General features: G+C 44.6%; 1 protein-coding gene across 1 annotated transcript in view; it reads right to left on the reverse strand.

Annotated features, from left to right (window-relative positions):
• The window catches only part of LOC307020816 (junctophilin-1-like), a 94,560-nt gene that overhangs the window by 11,406 nt on the left and 61,390 nt on the right, over positions 1-21,764 (reverse strand). The window contains exons 2-5 of the mRNA XM_079652402.1: positions 19,040-19,799; positions 6,795-6,913; positions 2,120-2,356; positions 495-925 (exon numbers count right to left, since the gene is read on the reverse strand). Coding sequence (XP_079508528.1) covers positions 495-925; positions 2,120-2,356; positions 6,795-6,913; positions 19,040-19,799 — 1,547 coding nt within the window. The remainder of the gene's footprint in view (positions 1-494; positions 926-2,119; positions 2,357-6,794; positions 6,914-19,039; positions 19,800-21,764) is intronic.

Here is a 21,764-nt window from a genome sequence, read left to right on the forward strand (position 1 = left end):
CTATTATCATATAAAGGGAGGCTGTGGCTCAGTGGAGAGTGTGCTGAACTTAGAATCAGGGGATAGCAAGTTCGAGTCCCACTGCAGTCAGCATGTCGTTGTGTCCCTGGGCAAGACACTTCACCCCAAATTGCCCTGTGGGGATTGTCCACAGTACTGAATGTATGTAAGTTGCTTTGGATAAAAGCATCTAATAAATGACATGTAAATGTAATGTAATCATTGAATTAAGATTATAATGTGTTTTGGATAAGGTATACAATTGTGTTTATTAAAATTAAATATTGCCCCTATGGCTCTACTTTTTGAATTTACAATCACTCCATGTTGGGCTTCATGCACCACAGGGCAACTCTCATAGGAACGAACGGGTCCCCAACTCCGACGCTGATCCAGATCTCTTTGTACATCCATGGGTTTCCCCCAGCGGGTATGAAACAATGCACTCAATCTGCAAATCGGAATCAATCATGTAGTAACGTTATCTAACTCACCGACTCCTCCTCTACAATTTCAGGAACTATTTCCATACTAGCTTTCTTGGTTTCTGCAAGGCTCTTTGGTCTGGTTGATTCCTGTCTTTTTGTCTTGGGGGGCTCTGGTGCTTTTGTGCTCTCTTTCGGTGGAGCTGGTGAAGGGGTAGGGGTGGGTGGGGTTTTTGGTGCTGAAGTCCAAAGTGGTTTGACGGGGGGTGGCAAGCGTGCAAGGCTTGACGAGTGAAGGTCATCCTCCACACCAGTTGGTTCTTCGGGGGGCGGGATCTTGACATCTGCCTTAACATAGTAACCATGGTACTGGGAGTGAATCTGCCCGTTGCTAGGTTTACCGCCACCTGCTGATGTTACAGCTGGTTTGACAACTGGAGGAGCCTCCTGTTGCCTCACTTCCCGTTTGAGAGATAGTTTTGAGGCTGCCTTTGTTATGCCTGCCAAGTAGAATAATGGAAAAGAGAAAATAATAGTTAACCAAAGAAACGACAAACACTTTGTTGGTTGGGAGCTGTGTTGTAAGATGATTGCAGTGTAAGCGGTTTGATCCTTGTTCATCTTGTCCACATGTAATTTGGAAACACACTTAACAACAATTGCTTTTGATGGTCAGGCCAATGTGTTGCATTGTAACACTGCCCTCTGTGTGTTTGAATGTGTGTTAAAGAATGACTGGAAGTCGAAAATTGCTAGTAAATAAAATCGGTCCATTTCGGATCACCAGTAAATTGTGAGCCATTACGACCTATTGTAGCTGTTAATAATATCCCGAAAAAGTGCAAAGTAACAATAAACTGATGAAGAAGCGACTATCCCGTACTTTATACTCAATTTGCCTGCTTTCTGAGTTGGGTACTGCCAAAACTGCTGGTTGCAATAGGCGCGTTCACACCGCAGTACTTTTCCCACTTTAGTTCCGATATAGTTCCGAAATGTCGCGTTCACACCAAAAAGAGCCGCAACTAAAATTAGTTAATGAGAACCTTTATACCCCCTTTCCCGTCCCTGCTAGAGAGCAGGGAGAAAAAGGTTCCTATGTCTGGCTCGGCGGATTGCAAACCACGCCCCGTAAAGCTCCCAAAAAGTGTTGTGAAGCCGCCATTTTATTATCCTCGCATTGCATTATTAGCATTAGCATTAGCCCAGCGCAGAAACGCAGAGAGACTAAGTTATGGCAACACAAAAGAAAACATGGGAGCGGTGGAGATTTGGAGGTGTCGGCGTTCTGGCGATGTACTCGGAAGCCAGTCCCTAACTCCGGGGACTTCCGGCCGGGGATTTTGGGTGGTAGTATACGCCGTGAAGTTGTTTGCGGCCTGCCAGTAAACCCAAAGCAGAAGAAGAAGAAGTGACGTCGGCGGCTTCATTTGCCTAATCCTCCCCCAGGGACTTATTCCGGTGTGAACGCGATCTGTACTAAAGTGGGAAAAGTACTGCGGTGTGAACGCGCCTATTGTTTCTGCAATATTAACAGTTTATTTTCCAACTTAAATATATGTTGTATGTGTGTGAGCATAGGATGGGGAACATCTGTGTTGTAAAATGATCAAGAAATGTACCATGTTAACTTGCTGACTGTTAATTGTATCATGAGAAAGACAAGCTGGTCAAATGAAAAAAAAGTTGTTTACCTGCTGTCACAGTTGGTGGAGTGACTGCGGCGGGACTTTTACTGCTAAAAATTGTACTTTTTACAGCAATAGGTGAAGGAGTGGTGCTGGGAACTGGGCTTGAAGATGGAGACTGGTCGGGTGTTGTGCCCTTCCGGTAGAAATGAGGGCTCCCTGTTGGAGATTTCTCCTTTTTCTCCACAGGAACCTCATTCACCTCTATTGGCTCATTATACTTCTGCCGTATGTAGTCAGGGCCTGAAATCACATAACATTTAAGAAAGGTTTTAACACACAGAAACACATTACTAAAGCAATTTATATATATATATATGTAGTTAAATACAACAGTGAAAATGTCCCATAAAAAACATCCCTTTTTTTGTTTATAACAGCTTGGGTCTTTTTTTAGCAGACCATCATATCCATCTCTTGTGATAAAACTTTACTCATCCAAATAATTGTTGAGATCTGGGGCTAAAGCTACATTACAGAAATGTAGGATAATCAAGACATTTCACAGGTTTAAAAGATTATTTAAAGCACTCTTTGAAGTAAAAAATACACAACCTGTCTGACCATCTGAGTATTCATGTTTCTTCATCTGCTGGACAGTACAGTTTAATATTACTGATACAGTTTGAAACACTCTATAATGTAATTTCATTTAGTAATTATCCCTTCAAATCTCATAAAATGGGAAGATAACATCATCAAATGTTAAAACCCCCCAAAAGACAATAATTAAATAACTAATAATTTTCCTGATTTCGAATAAACTTTTTTGGTAATATTTTGATTTACGAGTGGGTACTTTTATTTAATATTTCAATACTGATATCATGTAGAAGTTAAAGAGAAGAGGTCCCTAAGATAGAGCCTTGAGGAACCCCCTCATCAAGTCTGCTTGGATCTGCAATTACATTAAAAATAAATATTTCCCCATATTCTTTAAAGGAAGGCTCCAGTCATTAGATAGTTAATAAAAACTTCAGTATTTAGTGAAACATTATGTTTAAACCATACCCTGAAGAAATCAGCGATATTCCCCGGTAAATAATGATTTTATAGGTCTTTTTTATCAAAACCTGTATATTCCGTCAGGCAGCTGCCATTTTCAGTAGTCACATGATCCGAAAAACTAGGTTGTGACGTCATCTATGCGTTCACTTTGTAAACACGAAAGCTCATTCGACGAAAACATGGCGGAGTATTTGCGTTCGGACTCGTCAGCCACGGAAGAAGTTTTGAGCAATGTGGAGAGATTGGATGGGGGAATTCAGCCATACAGGTTCGGGCCAAGTGGCCAGAACCGTCAGATTGTTCCTATCCGAATTGTGGCAATGTTTCGCGATACAATGAGGCATATTTCAATAGAATTGTGAGAGTAACTAGAGTAAAAAACATGAACAAAGCACATACGTCAATTTGTCCTCGACACCAAATGCATAGTTCACGTCACTTCCGGTAAAATAAGTCATGTGACTCGTCAAAATGGCGCCGCCATCAGGGTTGATGTTATTTCGGTAATTAATCAGCTTAAAATCAATGATAACGTCATCGGATTAAAAAAATAATAAAAATACTGGCAGAGACTGGTCTGTTTTATCGGATGATAATTATTTAAAAATGCGTGTCATGAGGATTCATTCCCTTTAAGTAAGATTCAAAGGCAAGGGGCCAAAAAATCCCATCCAGTTTTTCAGTTGATATAGCTATATGTTGGGGTCGGCTGTGTCCAAGGCAGCACAAATATCTAATAACTACACAATAGTAGTCCAATAATAATACTGAGATTCCGCCAATGTCTGTGTGGACGTCATGAAAGACCTTAACAAGAGCAGTCCTAATGTTGTGGTGTGGTAACAATTCTGACTGTAAGATATGAAAACAGTTATTTAGTTATAATTCGTTGTTCAGCTGCTAAAAATAAAATAGAAAGAAATAGGAACTTTGATATGTTCCTAACATTTTTCAAGACCAATGGGAATACTATTTGTAAAAGATCCTGCAATTTGCAACATTTTTGAAAAAGCCCAATAGAGTTCTTCATGTTTGTGTTTTAAGAAGTTAAGAATATGTAGATTAGACCTGAATTGAAAGATTTTAACCAGAGCCAAGGGGTACAAAAAAAGTAGCAGGTATTTGGAACTATCTACTATTTTGCTAATGGAAATGTTATGAAGAACTATTTGAGGTCAGAGGTCATATATCCTGTACAATCCCCCCCTGCAAATGCCCTTTGGGTATTGTCGTCACTCACATTAGCGTTAGTCTAAGGTTCTAGCTAAGCATAGCGTATGGGAGCATCATAGCTTAATACTAGCTATGGTATAACCCAGGGGTACTCAAATACAAATCTTAAAGGTCCAACATTTTGTTTTCAATAAGACAAAGGTCCGTTTATTACGGTCATTCAAACTTTTAAACAATTACAACAAGATTCTTAACACGAGGTTGCAAAAACAAAAATAATCTGTATGCAGCAGTTTTCATTGTTATTGTGTCTGTGCTTGATCCCTCAGAGTCGCAGTGTAAGAGCTGCAGTTATGAATAAAGGCAGCTGCACCCTCTTTCATTCAGCATTCCCATTATTGCTTTATAAATGTCTAACCCCCTTCTGTGTCCACTGAGGTTCATCAGGCCCAACACATCCTCAACAAACTCCCCCTTTGCCTCATCATAAAAAGTCACAACTGAGCAATGTCAGTGGTGTCAGTGGACTCATCCACAGCTAAGGAAATGCACTGTGCTTTTCTTATTCCATCACAAAGTTGATGAATCAAATCACCAGCCAGTGTTTATGTTCTTCTGGTTGCTGTGGAATCTGAGAGGGGGATTGGCTTGACCTGTTATTTCCTCTTTTAGTTTGCCTTCAAACATGGCCTCCATCACTTCAGTCATGCATTCTTTTATACTTCAGTTATGATCCAGGGGAGAGTCCTTACCTGCTGGCCTAGTTCAATCAAAGTGGTTACTTTTTTTTGGCTGGGCAGTTTTGCACACCGTCTTATTTAACTTTCTCAGGACTTAAAACCTTTTTGGGGGGCAGACCCCCACAAAGAAAAACATATATTTACACACGTAAGGTCATCATCTTAACAGTTTTGTTTGCTCATCCGTGAGCAGAGCATCAAGTTGACATGTCTATTAGAGCTGAATGCGGCGATTACCATCTTGTTCAGCAAAACGCCTCACAAACTGATTAAGATCAACAGCTTTAGTGCGTTTTGATTCAATGCTGAGTACAGCCAACCTGACAGTCTCTTCTCTGTCATTGTAGACCGCACCTCATTCCTTCATTACTTTGGTCCGAATGCTTCTCGTTTTGCGCCGTACCGTTCAAATGAAATCGCCGCCAATCATATTTCCACGCTCGCGCCAGGGCCGGGGGAGGGGTTACAAGACGTACGTCTAGTGCTGCATTCACTTGCACTCGGACATTAGAGACTTTCTCTCATAAATGTCCGATGAGCCACAACTTTTCTTTCAAAACAAAGCTGCCAACTGGGGTGGCAGCTGGGGGGGCAAGGCCTATTTTGAGGGTAGCAGTTGCCCCCCCATGCCACCCCAGTAGGTGAAACTAGGCTACTAGCTACAGTACAGATGCAACTAGATGAGCTGTTAATTCTCGCTCTGACTTTTTTTTTTTAAACACACGCATTTTTCACACCCGCATTCCGCGAAGACCCGCCCTACTGTGCCTCTGATTCGCAGACTGTTGGTGGGGGGGAAAAACGCTGATGCTGAATGTGATTGGACCAATGCGTTGACAGACACACACAGACAGTGGAACAGTCGGACATGCAGAGCGCTGTTTGTTGTTGGACATAGCGGAACACTTTTGACTCGTTGCGTTGTGGCGATGTCTCGCAGATAACACATATGAAAAGTATAATTTGCTCAGAGTCCAGAGACAGTTGTGGTTCGGTCCGGATCCGGACCGGAGTCCGGACTTTGAGGATGCCTGGTATAACCCTTCAAATAGTTTCCTCTTCTTTGGCACTACAAATGATCCCTTAGTCATCAGTAAAACACATTTGAAATTGTCTCAGAAACCACTGCCTTTATTTCTAGAGACAGAGTTGAACGGGGCAAATGGTCCCAAGACCGATCCGAACCCAGGCCCTCCACTTGAGGATCAACCCCAGTAAATGCGCCCCCAGCTCTACCAATTGAGCTATACTTTTATCTTTGATCAAGCTGCTGTTAAAATAACTGTAAATGTTGTCCCGGGACAACAGAGTTGAGTTGGCTAAGTAATGAAACCGGGACATCTAGAGAAAACAAAATGTTGTAAACTGAAATAACAAATCAAATAAAGAACCCCATTATCACAAGAAAGGGATTCCTATCCTGAGATAATTAACACTTTATCATGGTTGTGACCTTGGCTTCAATTCAAATCACTGTAGTAAGGCAGCGGTCCTTCCAAATGCCATAAATCACAGCCTCTCGCAAGTCATTATTTGCAATGCTGTTTATTGCTAAATAAATAGCTTTTTTTTTAAAAGTAATGTTTTTTAAATTGTGACCTGTGATGCGAAATGGATGCAAGTACTATACCGCATTCAAAAACAGAACCACATGACGGTAATTTCTGTATCTTACTAATTTAAACAAAGTTACTTACACATTCTGCTTTCTGTAACATTATTGACAGAATAATGTGTACTGTGCAGTTGTTGTACTGTACCTGGCTGATGGAAGTTTGGAGAGAGCTCTCTGGCCACGGTTCTGGCAATATCAGAGTCCTGCCCGGCTGACTGAGCCGCCTGGTCTGCAGAGTCTGCTTTGGCCCGGGCATGGGCTGTCCTGCAGAAAAACACAAATAACAAACATAGGCTCAGTTACTTGAATGGTAAACTTCCCCATTTTGCTAGACATGGTTAATTGAATATATGTTTGAACAAAGATCTCTGTATATTGGATAAGAATACTACCAAGTGTTAAAGTGTGTTTGTGTGTAAGCTGCTGCCTGAGAAGCTTAACAATGTGTTGTCCTACAAATATTTAGTGATGTTTATGTCAACACAATGCTTATTTACGAAATATTCAAGTATTAGGTTTTCGGTTTTTATCATTATTATTATATTATATCATTGTTATTTTCAATGGATTTACTCATGTTGTAATTAACAAAATAACATAAGAAACAGTACCGAAGGAGTGGCAGACCGGGGTGGTGGTTCCCCTTTTCAAAAAGGGGGATCAGAGGGTGTGTGCCAATTACAGAGGCATCACACTACTCAGCCTCCCCGGGAAAGTTTACTCTAAGGTACTCGAAAGGAGGGTCAGGCCGATTGTCGAACCTCAGATTGAGGAGGAACAATGCGGATTCCGTCTTGGTCGTGGAACGACGGATCAGCTTTTTACTCTCGCAAGGATCCTGGAGGGGGCCTGGGAGTATGCTTATCCGGTCTACATGTGTTTTGTAGATTTGGAGAAGGCGTATGACCGAGTTCCCAGGGAGTTACTGTGGGAGGGGGTCTCTACTCAGAGCCATCCAATCTCTGTATTCCCAAAGCGAGAGCTGTGTCCGGGTCCTTAGCAGTAAGTCGGACCCATTTCCAGTGAGGGTTGGCCTCCGCCAGGGCTGCGCTTTGTCACCGATCCTGTTTCTAATATACATGGATCGGATTTCGAGGCGTAGTCGTGGGGGTCTGCAGTTCGGTGGACTAAGGATTGCACCACTGCCTTTTGCAGATGATGTGGTTCTAATGGCTTCATCGGTCTGCGACCTTCAGCACTCACTGGATCGGTTCGCAACCGAAGCGGCTGGGATGAGGATCGGCACCTCCAAATCTGAGGCCATGGTTCTCAGCAGGAAACCGATGGACTGTCCACTCCAAGTAGGGAATGAGTCCTTACCCCAAGTGAAGGAGTTCAAGTATCTCTGGGTCTTGTTCTCGAGTGAGGGAACAATGGAGCGTGAGATGGGCCGGAGCATCGGAGCAGCAGGAGCGGTACTGCAGTCGCTTTACCGCACCGTTGTGACGAAAAGGGAGCTGAGCCAGAAGGCAAAGCTCTCTGTCTTCCGGGCCATTTTCGTTCCTACCCTCACCTATGGTCATGAAGGATGGGTCATGACCGAAAGAACGAGATCGCGGATACAAGCGGCCGAGATGGGTTTTCAGTCATCCGGGAGGGACTCTGAGTTGAACCGCTCCTCCTTCGCATCAAAAGGAGCCAGTTGAGGTGGTTTGGGCACCTAGTAAGGATGCCACCTGGGCACCTCTCTAGGGTGGTGTTCCAGGCACTGGGAGGAGACCGAGGGGTAGACCTAGGACCAGGTGGAGGGATTATACCTCTTCGCTGGCCTGGGAGCGCCTTGGGATCCCCCAGTGGCCAGGGAAAAGAAAGTTTGGGGCTCTCTGCTGGAACTGCTACCCCGAGACCCGACCACAGATAAGCGTGAGAAGATGGATTGATTATTAACATAACAGTGGTTATTATTAATACTATTGTTCTCTGTAACTCTCATTTTGTCCTTGTTGATATATTTATTTTTGCTTGTCCATTGGTAAGACCATTTATCCTTTCGTAAAGCAATGCTACTGTTTTTTGTAGTTCAACTATGTTCCATATACATATTCATATCGTCGTAGGAAACTGTCATTAATTTATCAAGGCTAACCTGTACATCAGTGTCGGCTGCTAGCCTTTCGCTAACATAGCATTAACTATGCTATTTTAAAGGTACAGTTTTTCATCAATATATTATAGGTCTCATATTTCTCATATATACAGATGTAGCACTGCATTTCAGACTCCAACTTACAGCTTCCTGCCTACGACCTGCCTAAGACCATTATTGAGGAATGTCAAGCCCTCCCACTATTTTAAAAGAGGGCATTGCCAGATTTTCAATTTCAGGTTTTAACCAGGAGATGGCGCTTCATTCACAAATACAGAAAGACAAGTTTCATGGACTTTCAGTTGTGTTTTGAAGAGCATTTGAACACATCAATATTTGAAAAGTCACTTTTCCTGAAAGTGTGTTAGGTAGCACCCTATGTTGTTAAAAATCGCATTCTAATAGCGGGATTTGAAAGGTTTAGGTAGGCCTATACAAAAACCTCTGGTGGTTCTAGTGTTAAGGTAATTAGGTACAGTAGAAGCCCTTTTTTTATCAGTAATGAATTTAGCAGTTGAACATAAAAGTCAACTAACTGAGGGTCACTTGCAATGACAGTGTTGTGTCTAACTGTAAGCTTGTCACTCAGAGTAACCTACAGTTAATTTAGCTGCTGGAGAAGAAAGATCAGGGGGGGAGGGGGGGGAGAGAGAGCTGTGGTTGATGGGCCATTAGTTGTGTAAATACACAGCTGAGAGCTGCCGTTTCATTCAGACTGTTTTAAAAACGGTAACAACTGACTATTTTTCTTTGCGGATGCATGTCAATTTAAATCAATGCATACAACTATTTTTTAAATCAATAAAAACATGTTCTAAAACCATAAAAGCATTTCAATTAATACTGGGAGTCATGTCGTTACTTTGTTGAGAATGTGGCCATGTGGATAATTTGCAGCGACTTGTTCCTTATGGGGAAAGTAGCACCCGTCATGCAGATCAGGATCCCTCCGCTACGCTTTGGGATCCATTAAAATATAAATATTTTTAGTAAATTACTGAGTTTAGGCACGTTAATAACGTTTTAATGAAGTTGAATACAGGATATTCATATGTGTCAGTGATTTCATGTCAATTCGGCAAACATAAACATAAATGATCGTGGTGAAGATGATGATTAAATTAGGATTACAAATCGAGAGCCGGGCTGCATTTCCTCCTGTTCGTTTTTTTCGACTAAACAACATTATTTTGTTAAATAACAACATGGTGATGTTTTGTAAACGATTACATGTCTCTTATTTAGCACAGAGTATGATATCCGTGACATATGGATCTTAACAAAGTTCCGCTGTACATCCAGCGTACTGTATCTGACTTTATTTCACATGAGCTCCAGTGTGGAACCCCACTGCACCCCCTGGTGGATCAATGATCCATTGCAGCTGGCTTCATTAGAATTACATTTATCTATCAGAGGGGCGGTCTCAAGTCAAGCTGGAGGTTTTCCCTTGAGCGAGGGCAGATCACGTACCAATCACGGCCCTTGCGTTTCAAACTGTCTGAAATGAATCGCTACATCTGTATACAAAGCAAGTCTCCGATGTGTTTGGGTCAAAATACCAATCAGATTGTGCATTGTAGCATCCCATAATCCCCTCTGTTTCAGCCCTGTTTCCAAAGTGCTGATTCTCTGTCTGTAATAATGGGTTTCATTTATAAAGCACTTCATATTTGACTTCAAATCCCGAAGTGCTACAAGCAGTGAGCATGAACAGTATAAAAACATTACACAATACGGTAAAATTAATAAAAAGCAATAAAAACAAACAATAGAAATAAAATAAAATAAAAGGGGGGTAATAAATAAATAAATAAGAGGTCGAGGGAAAGGCTCTATTGAACAGATGGGTTTTGAGGCCTTTTTTAAAGGCATGGTCTGTGGTGCTCTCATGTGGTCGGGGAGAGCGTTCCACAGACTGGGGGCAGCCGAGCAGAAGGCCCGGTCTCCCATAGTACGGAGCTTAGTCCTGGGGGGTTTGAGGAGGTTGGAGTTGCTGGAGGGGATGGTCTGCAAGGAGGTATGGGGGGTGAGGAGTTCCTTGAGGTAGGGAGGGGCAGTTCCATGGATACACTGGTGGGTGAGGACGGAGACCTTGAATTCGATCCTCAGTTCCACGGGGAGCCAGTGTAGTGCTTTAAGGATGGGGGTGATGTGGTCGTATTTGCGCACCCTCATCAGGATCCTAGCAGCGCTGTTCTGAATGTACTGGAGCCTCTGGATGCTTTTGTTAGGGATCCCGATGAGGAGTGCATTGCAGTAGTCCAGCCTGGAGCAGACAAAGGCGTGGACTAGCTTTTCGGCGTCAGACAGAGTGAGTGTGGGGCAGAGTTTGGCGATGTTCCTGAGGTGATAAAAGGAGTTCTTGCACAGCTGTTTAATGTGAGCCTCAAAGGTGAGATGGGCGTCCATTTTCACACCCAGGTTGGTGACTGTTGAGGAGAGGGTAATGTACTGGCCGGAGAAGGTGATGGTGGTGATGGTGGATGACCGAACCTGGTGTGGGGTGCCAACTGTAATGGCGTCGGTCTTGGAGCTGTTGAGTTTCAGGAAGTTTTGCTTCATCCATGCCTGTATTTCCTCCAGGCAGTCAGTGAGTGTTGGTGAAGGCAGGGTTGCAAAGGAGGTAGGGTTGATCCTGAGGTACAGTTGGGTGTCATCAGCGTGACAATGTAACGATACTCCATGTCGGCTGATGATAGAGCCAAGGGGGAGCATGTAGAGTGTGAAAAGGGTGGGGCCAAAACTGATCCTTGAGGGACACCACAGGTGACGTTGTGGGTACCCGACTCTGCCTCGCCCAAGGAGACGTACTCTGTTCTCCCGGTGAGGTATGATCTGAACCAGTCAAGGGGAGAGTCAAATAGTCCGATGGTGGAGTTCAGACGATGGAGGAGGATGCCGTGATCGACGGTGTCGAAAGCTGCAGTGAGATCGAGTAGGATGAGGATAGAGGGAGAGCCAGCATCAGCCGTCATCAGCAGGTCGTTGGTGACCCTGACCAGGGCAGTTTCTGTGCTGTGGCCTGAGCGGAAACCAGACTGGGACTTCTCAAATAGGTTGTTGGAGTTTAGGTGGTCCTGGAGCTGAGCAGCAACTAGTTTTTCTTTGATAGAAAAGGAAGGTTAGAAATGGGTCTGTAGTTGGCCAGGACTCCCGGGTCAAGGGAGGTTTTTTTTAGACGAGGTTTGATGACAGCGATTTTTAGGGCAGAGGAGACATGGCCAGCCTGGAGAGAGAGGTTTAGGATCTTAGTGATCATGGGGCTCATGGTACAGATGTACGATTTCACCAGAGCTGACGGAAGGGGGTCCAGGACACAGGCGGAGGGCTTCACCCTCCTAACGATGCCCTCAACCTCTCGCTGAGACATGTCCGTGAAACAGCGAAGAGGCTGGGTTGTCCTAGGCTGTGGGTCAGCAGTTGGAACTGGAGGTGCAGAGGGGCTAGAGAGGATGGAGCGGATGGTGTCAACTTTGTTTTTGAAGAAGGCAGCGATGTTGCTACACTGCTTCTCAGTGGAGTCGGAGTGTAGTGGACTTTGGGGTTTGAGGAGGTGGTTTATGGTGGAGAAGAGTTGCTTGGAGTTTCCAGTACTCTTGTTGATGATAGAGGAGTAGTACTGGGACCGTCTCTGAGGGACTGTGCGTAGGCCTTCTGGTGTTCACGGTAGGCTAACCGGTGCACATTGAGTCCTGAGGCCTTGAGCCGCTGCTCAAGGACACGCCCAGCTGTCTTAATTCTCTGCAGCTCGCCGGTGTACCAAGGGGCTGAGCGTGAGAAGGTGACCATCCTGGTTTTGAGGGGGGCGTGCAGATCAAGGAGACTGTTAAGGGACTGGTTGTAGTATGCCACTGACTCATTTACTGATGAGAAGTTGGCGGAAGAGAGATGCTGGAGGTCCAGGGTCATGGTGTCCGGGTTGATGTTCCTCAGGTTCCTGAAGCGGATTTGGCGTTTGGGCTTGCTGAGTGGGGACTGGAAAATCAGCTCCATAGAGATGGTCTTGTGGTCAGACACCCCCAGGTCATACAAAAGCAGATTGCTGATGGGGGCGGAGTTTGTGATGAACAGGTCAAGCGTGTGGCCCTTGGCGTGTGTGGGGACATCAACATGCTGTGTGAGATTGAGGCAGTCCAGAAGTAGCAGAAACTCAGTGGCAAAGTTGCAGGAGGGGGAGTCGACGTGAATATTAATATCTCCAAGTATGATAATATTGGCAGAGGTTGTGCATAGCGTAGTGAGAAGGTCTTGTATCTCTGAGATGAAAGCTGAATTGTGTTTGGGTGGCCGGTAGATCAGAAGTATTGTCAGGGGGAAGGGGGGTTTACATTTAAATGCAAGGCATTAAAAAGAGGACAATACAGGCAGGGGCAGGAGTGACAGTTCCAATTCCTTTCGGTAGATGACAGCTAGGTCTCCACCACGACCAGTGCTGCAGGCTTTTTCCAAGTAACTGTAGCCAGGAGGGCAAGCTTCATTGATGGTGGAGTAAAATGTTCTCATCAGTGATGTGGTCTTGAATGAAGGATGCTTTATTACTGAGGGATTGTGTATTCAGAAGTTCTATTTTGGCTTTGGAAGATGTGGTGAGTCTCTGTAGGGGCCGGAGTAGGCTGTAATCCACTCCACGTTTTCCAGACTCCTTCGTGTGTGGCAGTCTCGCGATGCTCTCCGCGTATTCATGCAGCGGTCTCGCGATTTTTCTGGCGCGATTTGACCCCGCCGTGACCGGGCTCTGGTGACGCCTCAGATGTGCGACACGACGGCAGACAGAGTGGATGGATGGAATTTCCGCATCTCCATGCTGGGAATATACAGTTTGTCTTCTTCTTTGGCTTCGGTGGATATAGCGATGCCGACGAAGTAGTCCAAGTTGTTTAATGACTGAGGTGCAGGTTGGAGCGTTGGAGTGGTTGAAACTCTGGAGTTGGGAAATGGAAAACCTCAACATGTCAACAAGTCGGGCGCCGAAGAAGTTTGGTAGCGGTGCTTAGCAGCGAGGGCTAACAGCAACAAGACAGCTGGAAGACTATCCCGCTAGTATACCTCACGTCCGGGAATGAAACATAGGCTTGGGAGTCTACCTGCTATCACACTAGTAGCGGGAGAGAGGCAAGCAGTCAGCCAGATAGTCGGCGAAATTGGGCGATACAGCAGGTGAGTCCCAACAGCCGTCAAGTCCAAAACCGTCAATAATCACGAGGTTTAAGATATAAAAACACTTATTAAACAGACTTAAAAGCAGATAAAATAGCTTAAAAGCAGATAAAAACTGTGAGGCGTAGGAGAAGCGGCGAACAAACAAGCGCCAGCGTCCTCTCCTAACAGGATGTATCTTTACTTTAGATGAAAATAAAGAGCCACTCTGAGAGATATTTGGTTAAAAGAACACAATGGTGCTCTAGGAGGAGATTCAGGTGATAATGTGTGGGCGGGGGGGGGGTTACCTTGGTTGCTGATTGGCTAATGGTTACACAAGACAAAACATCCTTATGACATCATAAAGTGGCCAAATCTCTGATCGGCTCATTTTCAGACAGGTTTTTATAGAAATGGATCCTGATCCATTTATACCTGTCTTTCTGAATTATTTGCTGAAACTTTCAGAATCTCTAAACAGAGGGGACACATGTTTATATATAAAAATTCATGAAAAAGTATATTTTGCATAATAGGTTACCTTTAATGAAAGGATTCAAAGCTAACAAGGTTTTTGGAAACATGCACTCCACTAACTGTTGAAAAGGATTACAAACCAGAATCGATTACCCCCACTCAAGCTATGATTATGTACATATAATTATAATATTCAGCAGAACTATTTATACACCAGTGAAATCAAAAAGAAGATCAGCCTATATCTACAACAGACACCAAAGCAGGGGAGCTCGAGTCCAAAGGTTGGCCATGTCGTCACCAGAGTTCAGAGCGTTCTTCCACACTGACTGTGTGTGTGTGTGTGTGTGTGTGTGTGTGTGTGTGTGTGTGTGTGTGTGTGTGTGTGTGTGTGTGTGTGTTGCTCAGGGGGGGATGTCAGCTGTTGATAAGCGTTGTCCATCTTGGCCTTATTTAGACAAGCACTACTTCTGACGCACATAAAGGCCTATACAAGCACGCACGCACGCACGCACGCACGCACGCACGCACGCACGCACGCACGCACGCACGCACGCACGCACGCACGCACACACACACACACACACACACACACACACACACACACACACACACACACACACACACACCCCCCCCCCCCCCCCACACACACACACACACACACACACACACACACACACACACACACACACACACACACACACACACACACACACACACACACACACACACACACACACACACATCCAAGAATGTGCCTACTTGCTTCTCTCCCTCCAACCCACGCAGCTACTCTTTCTCTCTCTCTGTATGATCACTGTGTTCCCACAATCTCTTCCGGCCTAAATAAATTATTATTAATGTTTATTCGTTTGAAAATGTCAATAATAATTTTGACAAAGCATCAAAATAACAATGGTCCGAATAATCGGACAGCACAGAATAAAAGTGATACAAACATTAACATGACAAAAAGACAATATTCAGTTCATATCCTTTTTTTGAAAAATAAATGTTCTGTAAGGAATTGCATCTGTGTTGAACGTTAACCCCATATTTAACTTTCTGCTGGCTGCCAGGACCGTACTTAGTTAGGATGTGTCTCTGCTTTCTATCCCTGACAGAGAGACTACCAATTCATTCATTCTATTTTTAGGGCTGGATGACATTGTAATCTACTCTTGCTTTAGGATTCTTCTTGCTAATGATCTCAATAGTTTCCCCTACATTGTGTTATTGTTAGTTTTACTCTGATTGGTGTTAGGACAGCAGTGTTGTGAGGCTGCTTATAGTGTGTCTGAGAGGGAGCAGCATAGAGGACTCTGTTCTGGGCTCAGCTCTGGACTGTGGAGGGTTGATTTTCAGGTGGGCTCTCTTGTGAATGTAATTATCAATGGGTATCTATGTAATACTGCTCTAAATGCATTTGTTGGTATAACATACATACGATGCTATACGATGCTATATGTTATATGTTATATATGCTATATGTTGTATGCTATACGATACTATGATCAATTTTCTTTATATATACAGGGCCGGGTTGGGGGCACAGCAGGCTAACAAGGTAATTCCAGATTGTCCTCTACCCAGTAATATTTTCCATTTCTTCCCGGGTAACCCCAAAGTGATACTTAGCCAGACAAGATATATCATCTGTCCAGTGTGTTCTGGGTCTAACCCGGGGCCTCTTACCAGTTGGGCGTGCCCAGAAAATATCTAAAAGGATATACAGAGGAGGAATCAATGGCCACTAGCTGAGACAAGCCTAGGTAGGAACTTTATTTTGGCTTCTTGTATTCATAATCTCAATGTAAAGATCCCTCTCTCAGGATGGAAACTCCTGCAAAATATGTTGTGTATACAGAATTAACAACCTAATAACATTACAACATAGACAGTCCATTTGATTCAAAGTATAATGTAAACATATATATAAAAAGATTGTTCTAGGGAGGATGTCAAATAATTTCCATTCCCGGCCAACAATAAGCATCAAGCATGATTGGGCAATAGAGACCATGTACGCAGGAACAATGGCCAGGGTGGTGACCCCAGATGGCAACAGCGAGGAGTTTGACATCCTGGCTGGGGTAATGCGAGGGGACACCCTGGCCCCCTTCCTCTTCATCATGGTCTTGGATTATGCGCTCAGGAAGGCCATCAGTGGACGAGAGCAGGATCTTGGCTTCACTCTAACACCAAGTAGGTCGAGACAACACCCCACAGTACTCCTGACAGACCTGGACTATGCGGACGACATCAGCCTGCTCTCCGACAGCTTGTAGCAAGAGAAAAAGAAGGAGTCGCAAGGCCAGGCTAGCAGCCCGAGCCCCAAGAGCCATGGTTCCGGCCCGAGTTCTGGCCCCAGCAGCCATGGTTCCGGCCCCAGTTCTGGCCCCAGCAGCCATGGTCCCAGAACCAGTTCTGGCCCCAGCGGCCATGGTTTTGGCCCTGGTTCCGGCCCCAGCAGCCATGGTTCCAGACCCAGTTCTGGCCCCAGCAGCCATGGTCCCGGCCCCAGTTCTGGCCCCAGCAGCCATGGTTCCAGACCCAGTTCTGGCCCCGGCAGCCATGGTCCCGGCCCCAGTTCCGGCCCCAGCGGCCATGGTTCCAGACCCAGCTCTGGCCCCAGCTGCCATAGTCCCATCTCTAGTCCCATCCCTGGTCCCTTCTCTAGTCTCTTCTCGAGTCCTAACTCAAGTCCCTTCTCTAGTCCCTTCTCTGGTCCCCTCTCTAGTCTCTTCTCGAGTCCTCTCTCTAGTCCCTCCTCTAGTCCCTTCCCAAGTCCCTCCTCTAGTCCCTTCTCTAGTCTCTTCCCTAGTCCCTCCTCTAGTCCCTTCTCTAGTCCCTTCTCTAGTCCCTTCTCCAGTCCCTACTCAATTCCTTTCTCAAGTCCTTTCTCAAGTCACCTCTGAAGTCTCCTCTCGAGCACCCTCTCGAGTTCCCTCTCAAGTCATCTCTCGAGTTCCCTCTCAAGTCACCTCTCGAGTTCCCTCTCAAGTCCCCTCTCAAGTCCCCTCTCACGTCCTCTCTCAAGCCCTCTCTCAAGTCCCCTCTCGAGTTCCCTCTCCAGTCCCTACTCAAGTTCCTACTCAAGTCCCAACTCAAGTCCCTACTGAGGTGCCGTTGGAGGTTCGCCCACTGTGTTCTGATGAGTCCACCACCGTTACAGCGGAACATCAGTGATTATGTGTTACAATGGTGTTAGCAACCAGAAAATGACACCAGTAATGACAAACAGATGGGAATACTGCGTGGGATCTGTGAGACAGCGAGACATCGCGAATGGACGCCGGGGGGGGGGGGGGGGGGGGGGGGTGCTGAGGGGGCTGCAGCACCCCCATCTGCGAGGCTCCACTAGCATACAGATGTCTAAAATGCAGATTCCCCTTTTTTCAAATTGCACTCTGGAAACACAGCCACTGCATGGCAAAAAAACACATGAATTCATTTATCAGACGAGAATGGTGGGAAGCTTATCAAGATTATAAGAACTTTGTTTGGGAGTCAAACTGACTAATAAGCCCTCACACAAAATTTGCACAAGCACATCAATAGTAAATAAATTGGATCACAGATTTGTATTCTCATTTGATTAACCTGGAGGCTTGTGTCCAACCTGATTGTTTGATTATCATTTTCAGTGTCCTGTTCTGTAGTGCAGAGTTCTCGTTAGCCGGTAATTACCGGACTATGACCGGTAAAATATGCTGGCAAACGGTCAAAGTGTCCGGTCAAAATCATTTCCCCTTAGCGCAATACAGCATCAGTTGCACAACTTGCGCCACTTATGTGACAGACAAAATAGTATGTGACAGACAAGAATAGTCAATTCTAATGTCTAACACTTAATATGGAGAAAGAGATGTCCTGTGTGGGTTGATTGTGCGTTGATCTGTTGGTAATGCCACGGGGTTCCGGTGGCATGTAAACAAATGCATATCGACGCTTATTGTTTAGGTGTCTTTTAATAAGCAGGTAGTCCTATCATTAGCTAGAACTAGCTGGATCTGATCGATATGGACATAAACGCGAGTGAAGTCTAATCTGACGGGAGAGAGAGATCAGCTGCTGCTGACGAGTCGACACGCAGCTCTGCATGATCACATGCAGCGGTGAGTGGAACAAAACACACACTTCAGGTTAGAATATCACACGTAGCTATTTTAATTACCTCTCAAACTACCTAAACTAGTTATAGATATGTTTAGTTTTACTGTCGGGTCACTCATTACTGGTTCCGCGAGCTGCATGACACTGACGGGCTGTCAGGAGAGGGAGAGAGCGCTCCGTTTATTATTCCCGTGTTATTGTAAGTTACTGTACACTTTTGAATAGTTCATCTACTATAATTAGTTTGTTTGATATCGAATCATATCAATTTGTTTTAAAGCTCAATAAATAACAAAGAAGACCTTTGACCGGCACTTTTCAAACTTTGTCCGGAAGATTTAAACTTTAACGGACATGTTGACCGGCGAAAACATATTCTAACGGGAACTCTGCTGTAGTGTAAGGATTTAGGATGCTAAAAATGTATTTGGTCCGGTTTAAATCCAGCAAGGGACCTTTACACAATAGACTGTCCTCTGCTCTCTACAGCAACCTACCTAATACTAACGCAAAAAAAGTGTGAACGTTTATAGCTTTGAGGTGAGATGATCTTACATGCAACATTTTACCTGGAGATGGCAATCTCGACTTTGGTTTTGGCGATAGCTGCCGCTCTCACTGCTCCCTCGATGGCTCGATCCACCTTCTGTTTGGTCTTGGCGTTCCTCAGCGGGATCAGCTGCTTCTTGAGGCCTCGGGCCAGAACGTTGTTCTTGTACTTCCCTTCTTCTTTGGATCCATCAGGGAACAGAGTGCAGCCGTAGCCATGGCGCTTACTGTTCAACCACTCGCCTTCGTACTTCATGCCGTTGGAGCGCTCTGAGACACCAAATCCACTGCGCTTGTCGTTCTTCCACTCACCCATGTAGGCCTCGGTGGTGGTGGCATCCACGTAGTCCTCCAGAGGCAGGTAATCATCGCCTGTGTCTCCGTCTCCAAAGCTGATGGTGGAATTGGCGTCACTAGAACTGATGCGGCTCATGTTTGTGTCGCTGTGTGCTGAGCTGCGTTTACTGGAAATTGACGATCGTGAGTCAGATTTGCGCAGTCGCTGAAGGCTCCCAAAGAGGGAACCACGGCGAAAAAGACCCTTTTTCTTCTCTGAACCTTCTCCGTCTGAGTGGAAGTTGAGTACAAAGCCACCACGTGTACCGGCAGGGCTGTCAGACAGGCTGTCACGAAGTACTGTACCATTACTCTGCTCACTACGGAGGGAAGACAGCGAGGTTCGTAGAGGTGAGCGTATTACAGAGGCCATACCGTATGGTACACTTTGACGCACGCCGTAGCCATGACGCATCCCACCAGTCCACTGACCCTGGTATGAACCTGTAGTAGCAACAGAGGCAGGGTGAGAAACAAAAGACGGTCAGTTAACAGTTAAATACACAGATAATAACCATGATGTATGGTTTGAGCTGCTATGACAAGATCAAAACTGAAATCCATTAGCAAGACTTGATTTAAACACATTTTACAGCCAATGAGGGACCGTCACAATTCCTAGCACTTTGAATTCTGTTACTGGAAAATTACTTTTCTCAGAAGTTGCAAAAAGTCCTGCCTACAATGTTAAGAAGATGTGTAAAACCTTGGGGTGCAGGATCGACCAAATGTCTTCCGTGCGCTGAGAACTGTGCCCGTGAAGATTAGGGATGTTAAGATTCACCGATTCGCATCGGTGCACCAGCATAAACGTTCAAGATGCGAGTGCACCGGTTGAAAGAGTGCAAATCGGCTACAGTTTGGGTTGAACTCGCAATGCATCGATAAAAAAACAATTCATTCATATAATATCCCCTCATCCTGTCAGCACTCAGCAGAGACGATCTTTGATCTTTGCTTCGCACTACGGAGGCCGAGAGTCTCAGTTATCAACACACACGGAAGTCGAGGAGAAAGAGAAACACTACGGGGGCCGAGAGTCTCAGTTATCAAAACAAACGGAAGTCGAGGAGAAAGACAAACACAGCGCACCGAACAATACCTACAAATCAAACGTTGGGCAACACTTCGGATTGTTCAAGAAAGACGGTCAACTTAAAAATTGCTCTCAAATTGTAAACGATGCCGAGCCGCTTTAAAGTACACAAGTAGTACGAGGAACTTAGCGGCGCACATTAAGAGGTGACATGGGGTCTGCGGCTGAAAAGAGAAACCTGAAAGTTAGACCTTTGAGTTAAATCACTCAGTGAGGTGTTCTGTCAGAGAGAGTGGTGTTTAGTTTACAGCAGCCTGTGACGGCCAATAATAGTTTAAATTAGGGCCGGGACTTTAACGCGTTAATTAAGATTTATTAATTACACAAAAATTAACGCATTTTAATCACACTTATTTTTGCACCGCGGAACGTTTCTCACTGGATGAGTTTCAGGGGTACCGATTATACTGGAGCACCAACTAACGTTCATGACTTCAAACAACAACAAACCACAGTGAACAATAGTCAAACATGAACGAAGAAGCTGATGAGACCACTTTGGTTGGCCCCGTGGATGGGACATTTTGTTTTAAAAAACGGACGGATGGAAGCGTCAATAAGAGCACAGTTGTTGGCAAATTATGCAAAAAGGAATTCGCATATTACCGCAGCACATCAAGCCTCAAGTATCACCTCAATGCAAAACATATAGCAGCTAGCGTGGAAGCTAGCGCGGACGTTAGCCCAACTCGGAGTACAAGGACCCACACCCAATTCGCGTTGATCAAACAGTGGCCTATGCAACAGAGAGATTTTATTTTTCATCAGGATATTGGAAGAATAGGAGGGATTGAGGTCAATCACTGGCACTTTTTTATTTTATTTTAAATGGTACAGTACACTTTATGTTGAACTATGTATTATGTTGTTGGTGCAACTGGCACTTTATGTTGAACTGTTTATTGTTTTGGCCAAGGTTATTGAGAGAGTTGGACTGAAATTGATTAGATTTTTTAAATCAACAAAGTCTGTTATGGCCTCTGAAGCAACAGAGAGATGTTTTCTAATAGTCAGGGTTTCCAATGTTCTGAATGTACTTGAAAGTATTGTGTTATACTTAAAAAACAAAGTGTTATAGTTTACAGAAGGTCTACCTACCTATAGGCTACCTGAATCTCTGAAATGTACTATATTCCTAAATATGCTATTGCTACACTTTATGGCAAAAATTGCACTTTTCTATTGGTCTTGGTTAAGTACATCCTTGAAAAAAATAAACAATGTTTTGTTGCTTAAGCTTATGTATTCAGTCATTATTCAATGGTATACTAAAATCCATGTGAAAAAAATTGCTTCTCACTGTTCTCAGGTCA

This window comes from Notothenia rossii (assembly GCF_949606895.1).
Source record: "Notothenia rossii genome assembly, chromosome: 9".
Taxonomy (NCBI): domain Eukaryota; kingdom Metazoa; phylum Chordata; class Actinopteri; order Perciformes; family Nototheniidae; genus Notothenia; species Notothenia rossii.